The 14,777-nt window shown below is 35.3% G+C and overlaps 1 protein-coding gene across 1 annotated transcript; it reads right to left on the reverse strand.

The window, feature by feature from the left end:
* Nucleotides 1-1,556: 1,556 nt before the first annotated feature.
* On the reverse strand, nucleotides 1,557-14,566 carry LOC102809726 (bifunctional purine biosynthesis protein ATIC-like). Its single transcript, XM_085494340.1, has 8 exons — nucleotides 14,521-14,566; nucleotides 13,283-13,399; nucleotides 12,883-12,959; nucleotides 12,272-12,338; nucleotides 11,796-11,884; nucleotides 3,864-3,923; nucleotides 3,285-3,378; nucleotides 1,557-1,737 (listed from the first exon to the last, which is right to left on the reverse strand). The coding sequence occupies exons 3-6, from the start codon at nucleotides 12,926-12,928 to the stop codon at nucleotides 3,877-3,879; spliced, it is 249 nt and encodes an 82-aa protein (XP_085350466.1). The 5' UTR covers nucleotides 12,929-12,959; nucleotides 13,283-13,399; nucleotides 14,521-14,566; the 3' UTR covers nucleotides 1,557-1,737; nucleotides 3,285-3,378; nucleotides 3,864-3,876.
* Between the last annotated feature and the right edge of the window lie 211 nt (nucleotides 14,567-14,777).

The raw sequence follows: 14,777 nt of genomic DNA on the forward strand, positions 1-14,777 counted from the left end.
AAATAATCTTTAGTTTGTCCCAGTATATAACATTAGTATGACTTATCTTTCTGTTAATAGTGTATGTACTTAGTATATAAATGACGAGTGTCTGTGGTCAAAATAATCCACTATAACAATACTGTATTTGCTCTATTCTCAGGGTGGACATCCATGCATTTTCATCGCCTAGCAACCATTGCCGGTTAATAGTGTACCACCACAATAACTTGACATTCTACCAACACAAAAACGCACATTTTTTAATTTCTGCAAGTCACGTATACAACAAGTACTTTGGTACAGGATTCATTGCACAACTATGCATGGGGAAAGTATAGTTACCAAGTTACAAGTCTCAGCAGTGATGCATTGTGGGTAATAATTACAACTATACAGCAATCTGTGCAAATGAAATTGCTTTAGTATTTAATGAGAATTCAGATCAGAATTTAACAACAAAGTTAAATAACAGAAGCAGGTTAGCAGTGACATAAAGCAATAACATTTTTAGTTTCTCAACCAGTAACCATAGTAACCCTAGATTGATATTTACATGTTTATCCAATAGTGTATACTGTAACTTACTGTTGCCACAAATTTGTTTACATACTTTGCTGAATGGCACAATCACTTTTTTCCTACCTGTCAACTATTATTTTTATTTCAACCTCTTACACATGTAGTACATGTAGTACATGACTGTCAAAATTATGATAAAGATAGCAAATGTCAAAACCAAACTTCGGGCTGCATATATTTGTATAAACCCTGTAAACCAAAACCACAATTTAATTTTATATGTTGAATTAATATTGTAAAACCATTTATTTTCATTGGAATCTAACTTGGCAGGGAAACGATGAGTTCTATTATTTTCTCTGGTCACATAAACTTAGGTATCAGTAAAAAATGAATGAACTTACAGTAATTTGTTTTTGAGGAAATCATCACAATTCAGCAAAACTGTTCCATTGCATAAAATATGGGAATTTTTCAGGGCAAATGTGCACAAGAAATCACAAAAAATGTTTAATTTTGGCCCAGAATACATCGCTAATTTTTACTACAGAACAGTTTGGCTAAAAATGACGGTATCCATGGAATGGCTGCTCATTGGGAATCACCAACTTCAGTTATTGTATTAACTTCTCGCACCAGTTCAGAAAATGTTAAATATTTCAAAAGCACAATATTTAATAATGGAATAAATAAAAACTGTTTGCAGAAAAAAATATAAAATAACTAACTTCACACATAGTGGCAATATTTGGACAATTGATGATTAAAAATAAACTGGAAACGCAAGTCATTTGATTTGAGGGAAGTAGTAAAAGTTAATTTAGTATTGTTTTCATAAAAATTAAAATAAGAGATGACACACATCAAAAAACATGTTAAACATGTGATACAAAAAACATCAATCAAATTTTTGACTCATTCATGTTGCGGATTGTTGAAGGCAGTCAAATATATCATTATAAACAGATCAACATTTCTTAACAAAAGTTGCCGTTTGTTGATTAGTGTACCATGGTCTTAATATTGCATTTAGTTGTTGGATTCACAGCGTCTATTTCATTCAGTTGCATGCATTTATCTCCATCCAGTGTTGTATGACATCACATGATGTCATATCTAGTGATGGAATAGTCTGGTATTTGTGAATACTAATGCAATGGAATGGTCGTAAAACGTTTCAGTTATAACCTGGTCTTGAGTTGATTCTGATGGTGAAGCAATGTATTGAACACCACTCTGAAAATATAAAAAAATTCCACTCAGTTATACTAGTTCTGGGTCTGTTTAAATTTGTTTAACCCTGCATAAAATAGCAACCAGTCTGAACCAATATAACCTTGGGTAAACTAGAAACTGGTATAATCCTGTCTAAATCAGCAACCTGTATAAACTGGTCTAAACCAGTCTAACCCTGTATAAATTGGAACCCCTTTTAAACCAGTCAAACCCTGTAAAAACTAGCAACCTGTCTAACCCTGTACAACCCTGCATAAACTAGCAACTGTTCTGAACCTGTTCAAAGTGGTCTAAACCAGTCTAACTCAGTATAAACTGGCAAACTGGCAACCTGTTTAAACCAGTCTAACATCCTATAAACCAGTCTAACCCTGTATAAACTAACAATCGTTCTGAACCTGTTCAAAGTGGTCTAATCCTGTTATAAACTCGCAACCGTTCTGAACCTGTTCAAAGTGGTCTAAACTAGTCTAACTCAGTATAAACTAACAAACTGTCTCAACCAGTCTAACCCTGTATAAACTGGCAACCTGTTTAAACCAGTCTAACCCTGTATTAAACTAGCAACCGTTCTGAACCTGTTCAAACTGTTTAAACCAGAATTAACCCTGTTTAAACTGACAACCTGTTTTAAACCAGTCTAATCTTGTATAAACAAGCAAACTGTCTAAACCAGTCTAACCCTGTATAAACTAGCAACCATTCTAAACCTGTTCAAACTGGTCTAAACCAGTCTAATTTTTATCAACTAGTAAACTGTCTAAACCAGTCTTATCTTGTATAAACAAGCAAACTGTCTAACCCTGTATAAACTAGCAACCTATTTGAACCTGTTAAAACTGGTCTGAACCTGTTCAAACTGGTCTAAACCTATTTTAACTAGCAAACTGTCTAAACCAGTCTAACCCTGTAAAAACTAGCAAACTGTTTAAACAAGTCTAACCCTGTATAAACTGGCAAACTGACAACCTGTTTTAACCAGACTAACCTTCTATAAACAGGCAAACTGTCTAAACCAGTCTAACCCTTTTATAAACTAGCAACTGTTCTGAACCTGTTCAAACTGGTCTAACTCTGTATAAACTAGCAAACTGTCTAAACCAGTCTGACTCTGTATGAACTAGCAAACTCACTAAACCAGTCTGACTCTGTATGAACTAGCAACCATTTTGAACCTGTTCAAACTGGTCTAAACCTGTTTAAACCGGTCTAACCCCTCTATAAACTAGCAAACTGTCCAAACCAATCTAACCCTGTAAAAACTAGCAAACTGTCTAAACCAGTCTCACTCTGTATAAACTAGCAATTGATCTAACCCTGTACAAACTAGCAATTGATCTAACCCTGCATAAACTTTCAATCTGTCTAACCCAGTCTAACTCTGTATAAACTAGCAAACTGTCTACACCAGTCTAACCCTGTATAAACTAGCAACCTGTCTAAACCAGTCTAACCTGAATACACTAGCAACTGATCTAACCCTGTATAAACTGGCAACCTGTCCAAACATTTCCTGCGTAGTATTGGTAGACATATCAAACACTCACCTGATACACTGTCAATATTATCACGGAATGGAAAGAATGCATCAGAACTTAGTGCTACACCTTTCAGTTTTGATAACCACTGCTCATGCTCAGACTGCAGTAAGAATAACAAAGCAATCATTGATATATTTGAAAACTGATTTCAAAATACTGTATTCAATACAAACAATGAATTCAGAATATGTAAATAACTACAATATATTCTGAAGAAGATGAGTGAACCTATCTATATGTGTATACACGATCAGAGCCATGTCAGGGCTCAACCCTATCAGAGTTCAATCCCAAGGGTTTATTGGAGCTGAATGGGCTACGATAAAATGCAGTTGTGTAAATGTAGCAACTGTCTCTCAATAACAAAGTCATTGTTCAAACCCTGCTTGGCCAAATTTTCAGTTATTGCCAAAGAACTCTCATTTATTTCTAAAGTTCCAAACCTTGACAATTGACCAAGCACTACACTTCAGAAATGCTTGATATTTAAAATTATGTACATTACTTCATATACACAAATCAAAACTGTTAGTGAGGCTGATTAAAAAAATCAACAAATATAAATGGTATAAATGCAGTTAGTACCTGTGTTAACTGTTCAGGTGTTTTCTCTAGCATACTCTCCCATGCAGATGTCTCCATGTCCTACAAAAAAAATAATTATTAAAATATTCAAGAAATCATAACGAGAAGTCATAATTATATTTATGTTAATTTCTAAATTACATTACAGTATTAAAGTGAATATACAGAGTGGTTTATATTTGATTGGCATTTATCTTGAACTGTTTAAGTTTGTTTTTTCCCTGACATTTATTTAATAGTAAGCTTTGTTCAAGTTAAGGGGTAAGCATACGTTCGCTGGTTCAATTTTTTGGCCTCAATTTACAGATTGAAACATATATTTTACCCATACATATACCATAATAAAGATCTTGTTTCAAACTTTGGAAATATGGCAATTTTTTTAAATTATGCAAATACAAAGTCACGTGATCACAAGAATAGACAAAAATGGAGTAAAACGGTTAATGACGCAATTAATAATTAATTTGCAGCACGACTGAATATATTTTTTATGTAAATATTATAGAGGGGTGCTTCATGTACAATGTTCTTCGGTTTTTTGCAACTATAATTTGTTTTAATGTAGCCTTATTTCAAATGTTTGGATGTTAATACCTGAGTAAAAACAACATGTCTCTATATACCGTACTCGACCGCGTTAGCGCCCAGGGGCCTCAACTTAGACAATCACAATTTTGTAGGGGTGGGCGCTTACCCGAGCACGCCCTTCGAAAAAGAGTGCAAATGAAAATTTTGATTCATCAAGTGACAGATTACGTCTTTGAGGGAAAATCAAATTACTAAATTAATTTGCGTCGTCATTGATTTTTACAATGAAGAAACAGAAATGATCACAAAAAATATGCACATTTTATTACAATATTAATTACGTACCACCATAATTTACGGAATTCAAAACATTTGAGTCTGTTGGAACACAGTCGAAGTCAAAATTGTCATATTATTTCCACTGACGAAGTTGTTGGATCGTACGCAAACTCTCGATGAAAATCACTTTCCGCCATGATGCAATTGCAGATTTGACCTACAGCAGCGTCGTTTGACCTAATGGGTCAAAATTGGTTATTAACTAATCAGAATGCTGTGTTGTACTGATGCAATTCTTCGGAAATTCCCGAAGACTTTCCGGTAACGCAATGCGGAAGTGAATTATCGATGTCGAAGTACGATCTGTTGGAATTGATTTCAGCGAATAAACGACATGGTTTTTACAAAAAACTAGTAACTAGCCATTTTTGAGAGGTAAACTGAATATGGCATGAAATATTTATCGCATTTTACTTGTATTAACAGGTCATTGTCAAAGCGTAGTTTACGCACGGTTACCGAGTTCTACGCATTCACAACATGTTCACAGCGATCGATGTCCACGATGTATCATACAAAAACGATTACCAAGATTCGTTACGCAAGACCAAGTTTTAAATTAGTTGCATTTTGAAGGGGTGGGCGCTTTACCGAATGACACCCCAAATATAAAAATTGCGCGAAAGTGGGGGGTGGGCGCTTGCCCGGGCATGGGCGCTAACGCGGTCGAGTACGGTACATTTACATTGCCTAGTATACCCACCCATGTGAAGTATACCCACACATGCCATTTATATACCCATATTTATATACATTTACATTGCCTAGTATACCAACCCATGTGAAGTATACCCACACATGCCATTTATATACCCATATTTATATACATTTACATTGCCTAGTATGCCCACACCCATGTGAAGTATACCCACCCATGCCATTTATATACCTATATTTATATACATTTACATTGCCTAGTATACCCACCCATGTGAAGTATACCCACACATGCCATTTATATACCCATATTTATATACATTTACATTGCCTAGTATACCCACCCATGTGAAGTATACCCACCCATGCCATTTATATACCTATATTTATATACATTTACATTGCCTAGTATACCCACCCATGTGAAGTATACCCACACATGCCATTTATATACTCATATTTATATACATTTACATTGCCTAGTATACCCACCCATGTGAAGTATACCCACACATGCCATTTATATACCCATATTTATATACATTTACATTGCCTAGTATACCCACCCATGTGAGGTATATACCAACACATGCCATTTATATACCCATATTTATATACATTTACATTGCCTAGTATAACCACCCATGTGAAGTATACCCACACATGCCATTTATATACCCATATTTATATACATTTACATTGCCTAGTATACCCACCCATGTGAAGTATACCCACACATGCCATTTATATACCCATATCTATATACATTTACATTGCCTAGTATACCTACCCATGTGAAGTATACCCACACATGCCATTTATATACCCATATTTATATACATTTACATAGCCTAGTATACCCACCCATGTGAAGTATACCCACGCATGCCATTTATATACCCATATTTATATACATTTACATTGCCTAGTATACCCACCCATGTGAAGTATACCCACACATGCCATTTATATACCCATATTTATATACCTTTACATTGCCTAGTATACCCACCCATGTGAGGTATACCCACACATGCCATTTATATACCCATATTTATATACATTTACATTGCCTAGTATACCCACCCATGTGAAGTATACCCACACATGCCATTTATATACCCATATTTATATACATTTACATTGCCTAGTATACCCACCCATGTGAGGTATACCCACCCATGCCATTTATATACCCATATTTATATACATTTACATTGTCTAGTATACCCACTCATGTGAAGTATACCAACACATGCCATTTATATACCCATATTTATATGCATTTACATTGCCTAGTATACCCACCCATGTAGGGTATACCACACATGCCATTTATATACCCATATTTATATACATTTACATTGCCTAGTATACCCACCCATGTGAAGTATACCCACACATGCCATTTATATACCCATATTTATATACATTTACATTGCCTAGTATACCCACCCATGTGAGGTATACCCACACATGCCATTTATATACCCATATTTATATACATTTACATTGCCTAGTATACCCACCCATGTGAGGTATACCCACACATGCCATTTATATACCCATATTTATATACATTTACATTGCCTAGTATACCCACCCATGTGAGGTATACCCACACATGCCATTTATATACCCATATTTATATACATTTACATTGCCTAGTATACCCACCCATGTGAAGTATACCCATACATGCCATTTATATACCCATATTTATATACATTTACATTGTCTAGTATACCCACTCATGTGAAGTATACCCACACATGCCATTTATATACCCATATTTATATACATTTACATTGCCTAATATACTCACCCATGTGAAGTATACCCACACATGCCATTTATATACCCATATTTATATACATTTACATTGCCTAGTATACCCACCCATGTGAGGTATACCCACACATGCCATTTATATACCCATATTTATATACATTTACATTGCCTAGTATACCCACCCATGTGAAGTATACCCACACATGCCATTTATATACCCATATTTATATACATTTACATTGCCTAGTATACCCACCCATGTGGGGTATACCCAGTGTTCTCCCCAGGCCTCTGAAGCGACACGGTACCTTGACGCTTGGAGACTCGGTCATGATGCGTGCCCTTTGTCCGTGACGCTTGGTCACTCGCCCGTGATGCTTATGTTTTTGTTTACAAGTGTCAGTCTCGTCTTGCACGTATTTAAAACAATAACATGTATTGATCGATTTAGGTAATCCCGCTTTTGTTAGCCATACAAAGACAGTGATAAAAACGGAAGTCTGCAATATGTTGCGAAGTCTTTCAAAGTGAAATCAAAAAAAAAATTAACTAGAGTAGCAATAATTTGCCCATTGCACGCAACGGCAACAATGTGACAAAACAAGTCACGGCGTACGTCGGGAAGATCAACCCCATTTTTGCTGCACTCTGATTTGTTATCACTCAATCGCCGGTGACATTAATTACCCCAAAATTAAAAAAAAAAAACAAGTGAAATTATGTCGCATTGGAAAGAAAAGTATGAATAATTCAACAGCAGACGAGACGGGTTGAGAAAAAACGAACTCTGACCTCTGGAAATACCCCATTCATAGGGTGCCTTAGTACAGAAAAACGCCGCCCTAAGGCGACATAATGCACGTTGCAACATTGTGACCTGTGCATGCTGGGTTACCAGGGGTTCTGATCGAGGTAACAAAGATGGCGGCGTAGAATGCATGAGTTTCCGCGATGTTTAAAAACAACATCTCGTTGGCAATTTTGATGTATTGCCTATGATAATCGTCAATGAATCGTTTTAATAAACAATTTGTGTATTTCACACCAAAAAGTCAGATATCAATGATCGCAATAGCAGCGGTGAATACCCGTCCAATGCAATGCCGCCAGCTGACAATGTTACGGTGATCATAGCGTTGTACTCGCAAGGTATATTGCAGTGAAAAATCGCTGAACTGCAATTGTAGAATTTTTTTTTAATTATTGATTTATTAATTTCAACATATTTCGATATTATGCCGACTTTATAAATTTAACCAAAAAATGTATTCCCCGACGTTTATATGAACCGACATTGACATGGGCTCTAAAAACTTATACACAATGATGAACCAGTTACATCCATGGATAACAGTATATTCACTGACTGGCTATAACACAAATTTTTCAATTTTTTTTTCCTTTTTATGATGTTCCATTTCAAACTTTATTTGACTTGATACAAAAACATAAAATACAATGCAGTAAAATGATATAAAATTTATCAGATATAAAAATATCTTGTCTTTAATTAATTGTAGATTGACAATATTTGTTGGGAAAAACTGATTACTATGCAAATAAAAATTATGCAAATTAGATGCATTGTTATGCAAATTGGCCATGATGCTTGACATGAAGTGTGGGGAGAACACTGATACCCACACATGCCATTTATATACCCATATTTATATTCATTTACATTGCCTAGTATACCCACCCATGTGAAGTATACCCACACATGCCATTTATATACCCATATTTATATACATTTACATTGCCTAGTATACCCACCCATGTGAAGTATACCCACACACGCCATTTATATACCCATATTTATATACATTTACATTGCCTAGTATACCCACCCATGTGAGGTATACCCACACATGCCATTTATATACCCATATTTATATACATTTACATTGCCTAGTATACCCACCCATGTGAGGTATACCCACACATGCCATTTATATACCCATATTTATATACATTTACATTGCCTAGTATACCCACCCATGTGAAGTCTGTATACCCACACATGCCATTTATATACCCATATTTATATACATTTACATTGCCTAGTATACCCACCCATGTGAGGTATACCCACACATGCCATTTATATACCCATATTTATATACATTTACATTGCCTAGTATACCCACCCATGTGAAGTATACCCACACATGCCATTTATATACCCATATTTATATACATTTACATTGCCTAGTATACAGACCAATGTGAAGTATACCCACACATGCCATTTATATACCCATATTTATATACATTTACATTGCCTAGTATACCCACCCATGTGAAGTATACCCACACATGCCATTTATATACTCATATTTATATACATTTACATTGCCTAGTATACCCACCCATGTGAGGTATACCCACACATGCCATTTATATACTCATATTTATATACATTTACATTGCCTAGTATACAGACCAATGTGAAGTATATCCACACATGCCATTTATATACCCATATTTATATACATTTACATTGCCTAGTATACCCACCCATCTGAAGTATACCCACACATGCCATTTATATACCCATATTTATATACATTTACATTGCCTAGTATACAGACCAATGTGAAGTATACCCATACATGCCATTTATATACCCATATTTATATACATTTACATTGCCTAGTATACCCACCCATGTGAGGTATACCCATACATGCCATTTATATACCCATATCTATATACATTTACATTGCCTAGTATACCCACCCATGTGAAGTATACCCACACATGCCATTTATATACTCATATTTATATACATTTACATTGCCTAGTATACCCACCCATGTGAGGTATATACCCACACATGTCATTTATATACCATATTTATATACATTTACATAGCCTAGTATACCCACCCATGTGAAGTATACCCACACATGCCATTTATATACTCATATTTATATACATTTACATTGCCTAGTGTACCCACCCATGTGAGGTATACCCACACATGCCATTTATATACCCATATTTATATACATTTACATTGCCAAGTATACCTACCCATGTGAAGTATACCCACACATGCCATTTATATACCCATATTTATATACATTTACAGTGCCTCGTATACCGAGTCATATTAGCTAAACTACCATCACTTCTTCAGGGTTCTCCCCAGAAAAAATGCATAGCGCCGGGGCTAATTTGCATAATAATGTGCATATCATTTACATATCTTTCCTTCATTGATTAACAGAACTTATTTACAATTATGAATATTAGTGAGCTCAGTCACAGGGCAAATATTTTTTTTAATGGAATCAACACATTATGTTTCACAATTTAGAAGAGTTTGAAACATTCTCGAAATACAAATGCTGCAGACTAAAAACAAACACAAATAAATTATTGTTGCAATTTAATTGTTTTGTAAAACGTTGAAGGAAACGCATTCAAAACGTTAAGCCAGATTTATGTTCACGAATCTCATAATTTTATTCACTCCAAAAACATTCTCCTTCAAAAAAATCGATCACGTAATTAATTGACGTATTGTTGTAATTTATTATTCGTACCATCAACTTCTAAAACGTTTACAATTACAGTAATGAGCAAACAAATAAAGCTTCAAAACGATCATCAAAGTTACGACGTGACATAACTTACTTGGCCATGTTATACACCAGTTATAGCAATAATTCCTCAACAAATTTAACTTTTTTTTTTATATGAAATGTAAGTAAAATCCGACTTATTTTTATCGGGAGCGATTATTTTTGATCACTTGATCGCTTCGGTAAAAAAAAACAGACCCGCCATGATGTTTGTGAAACATTAGCATGTGTCCTTTGACCCGATGGGTCAAGAATGCCATTAACCAATCAAAATGCCGCATGGTAATGCCGGTAGAACCCGAAGTTTTCCGAATGGTAGTGATCATAAAAATTACATTGCGGAAGTAAAGCGATGTCGTAGCACGATGTGTTGGCATCGATTTCAATTGACAACTGCATGATAGCTTTCGAAATAGGTGATTTGCAATTTTTAAAAGGTTAATTAGGTCTTGAAAGAAGAGTTTTTACATGATTCGCAATGATAACAGTTCAAATGTATTTTACCAAATAACGCAATAAACACGTTGTTTTTTTCTTGAGTAGCGTGAACTGATCGTGAACTCTGATTTGACCATGTTATATCGAGGTGGAATTGATTTTGAAATAATTTTAGCTTTCAATCTAAAGACTGTGTCTATCGCAGAAAATATTTACTTACAAACAAAGAGGTGCTAATTCCACAAATTTGACTAGCCGCTACGTATCGTGCGACTAGGTCTATTGTTTATAAATTATAATCCACGACTGACAGGATGCGTGTCGGTCGGTACGTAATTATACTAACAATCAGACAATAGTCCTCGCATTTCCGTGGTGGTCACTAATTTTGAGTGACAGTCGGGGCCGACCGACGTGGCGAACAAAGATTTTTCACATCTGATATTGGCATGTCAAATATGAAATCAAGCGCCGAGGTGGGAACACATAGCGCCGAGGTCCCAAGTGAAGCGCCGAGATTCACAGGTATAGCGCCGCGGACCTCGGTGCTAAAAAGCCCTGGGGAGAACCCTGCTTCTTTACTTACCAATATCAATTTGTTCCACAGCTTCCGCTACAGTCACACCTTCTTTTGATACAGTGTTTACAAATGGATACAAATTACAAGCAACCAACCTACAGATAAACAGCATAATGGTAATGAGACAAATAGATATTTATAATATTCAACAGTCAATGCTCAAATCAAATTGTGAATGAGAGCAAATAGAAAGATGTTCTGTAATTGGTTAGTTGGTAGGTATGAAGGATTGAATGACCAATGAGAGCAAATACAAAGGTGTTCTGTAATTGGTTAGCTGGTAGGTATGAAGGATTGAATGACCAATGAGAGCAAATACAAAGGTGTTCTGTAATTGGTTAGCTGGTAGGTATGAAGGATTGAATGACCAATGAGAGCAAATAGAAAGGTGTTCTGTAATTGGGTTAGCTGGTAGGTATGAAGGATTGAATGACCAATGAGATGCATTTTGCATAAGCATTTGGCACTCTGTCATAACTTACTTGATGTATTTAAAATCTTGTTTTTTCATGTCAGCACGGTCGCTTTCTGAATTACGTGCCAAAATGCCTGCAAGAACATAACACATAATAATCTAAGAACAGAACATAAATTATGAGAAATTTTACATTCCATGTTAACTAAAGCCAATAGTGTTCTCTGATTCCTACATATGTTATGCCATCAAAATTTAAACTATGAATATTATTGAGGTTATTTGAATACAACAAAGCACGTTTATCGACCAACACACAGCAGAGATCGTTGCGAGTCAGTACTGCTCCAGTCCATACTTTGCGGAATGATTTTTCTGTTTGTACTAATAAATGTAATTTACTAAAAGATGATAGCAAAAAATGCTGATGAAAATTGTTTTTCTCTGTGTGAACATTTGTGATCAGTGACAGGATTATGGTTTTATTACGAGTTACATGTATACATTTCTGTGTCCAATGTAAACACAGGAAAGTGTTCTAATGTGACATATTTAATATTGGTGATGTGGTTTACCCCATAATCACCTGACATTTGAGTACAACACACAGACATCACAACAACAGCTGCTGCTTTCTGTTATCACAAAATCTAATGAAATTATCATTTACTGTCATACCTCCATGTACAGCTGGATGTAACGTCTTAACTCTACCTCCCAACATTTCAGGTGCACCAGTTACATCAGACACATCGCTATAATACAAAAACAAGAAATAAAATGAAAAATTATTATTATTGAGCGGGTATGTAACTTAATTGCGTCTACAACGGTCATTGGAGTGTCTAGGAAAGTGTCTGGGGATGTTGCTAAGTCCCTCAGTAATTGCCTACCAGGTGCGGGAGTATTTAAATATCTTGTGTCCGCTGTAAACATTTTTTAAGGAGATTCTCATTACAATTTTTGTTCTGTTGATTGTGAAAGTTAAAACTAAATTCCCTAAAGTCTCAATTTATAATGCTTGTCAGTATTTATAGAATGTGACAAGATATTATTTTGTCAAAAAATAAGACATCACCTGATTGGAATACCAGCATCTCTGATGGCTTTCGCTGTACCACCGGATCCAATCAACTTTAGTCCCAGGTTGTGCAGCTTCTCAGCAAACGACACCAATCCTGTCTTGTCAGACACACTCAGTAAAGATACAAATAGAAAATATTTGTGTCATATTATTATAACACGATATTGATTAGTAGAAATGTGCAGAGGTGTCCATGGCAACAGTACATGTACCTCATAATGTAATGATCTAGTTAAACAATAATGACACCCCCCCTCTATCAACAGCACCATAACTGAACACATACAACGAAATAGAAAATGAAGAGCAATTCTTTCTTAAAAGCGGTCTTTATAAAAAAGAAATGCGCTTCTCAAAAATATGCTGCTATCTCCCAAACTTTCTGACAAATAAAAAATATTATTATTACAACATACAATACTGTTTTTGCTCTATTAATACCACATGTGTAGAGGTGTGTCTACCATGGTCAATCACTAGGAATGAATCAAAGTCAGATTTCAACAATCCAGCATAAAATACAATAAATACATTTTTTTTTGGCATTTGGAACATGTATAGATGATCATCTAATAAAGTAAAAATTAGGAATTAGTGAAAGGGATTGGTTTTGTAATGGTTTAAAATTGGAACATTGTTGAAAATCATTTTAAATATTTACCAGTATAATTACAAATACTTTTAATCCATGACAGTGTTTGATTGGGCAGTGGATGACTGAATGTAATCAATGCCTACTCTACAACGTGATGGGAATCCTGATATATAATACACTAAGCTAGCCACGGCCCACAGGTAATTCTATGCACGCTGCTAAAATCTACTGTTTCAATACATGTACCAGTAGATATTCAAAAATTTTGAAATATATAGAAATATGCACCCCATTCTACATCGTACTATTCAACAATAATGTCTTGTATTATTCATTCATTCTCTGGCTGATGTCCCAATACTAGACAACAGCCACGGCTACGCTAGACCATGGAGCTAAAAAAAGATTCTTTTTTTAGCTCCATGGCTAGACATACAGCCAATGTTACTTTGGCAATCCACTATCAGAAAACACAACACACATGGCATTTGCGGCGAACACGCCACCAAATGAATCGCCATGTGAAAACACATTTCAACGATCCATTTTACATTTAAAAGTCGCGTAGCCCCGAAGGAATTGGAAACGATACGAAATAAAGTGACAAACGTGAGAAACACTGCCAATACAAACTCACCCATTTCAACCGCCGCCATTTTCTCGTCCGGTGACTGACCGGAAACACGTGTGTAAATAGCGGGTGAATTGAGGTCATGCCAGAGGTCATGAGGAGTAAGGGCTTATCCTTTAGAAGAACTGGGGTGGGCTAGGGATTTTTGTTAATAAATAAATTTCGGAGAAAGAAAAGAAACAAATAGCAGTTTTCATGACAACAACATAATGAACAACAAATGAAAATTCAGAAAATGTTGTTAATCATGTGTGAAAACATTG

This window comes from Saccoglossus kowalevskii, chromosome 20, assembly GCF_978046115.1.
Source record: "Saccoglossus kowalevskii chromosome 20, keSacKowa6.1, whole genome shotgun sequence".
Taxonomy (NCBI): Eukaryota; Metazoa; Hemichordata; class Enteropneusta; family Harrimaniidae; genus Saccoglossus; species Saccoglossus kowalevskii.

Bases quoted from the DNA above. Each gene is read 5' to 3' on its own strand.
- LOC102809726 (XM_085494340.1), bottom strand. From the start codon at position 12,928: ATGTTGGGAGGTAGAGTTAAGACGTTACATCCAGCTGTACATGGAG. The intron at 11,885-12,271 runs GTAAGTTATGAC...GTTTATCTGTAG, and splicing joins CAAGATTTTAAATACATCAA to GTTGGTTGCTTGTAATTTGT. The intron at 3,924-11,795 runs GTAAGTAAAGAA...TTTTTTTTGTAG, and splicing joins TGTGGAACAAATTGATATTG to GACATGGAGACATCTGCATG.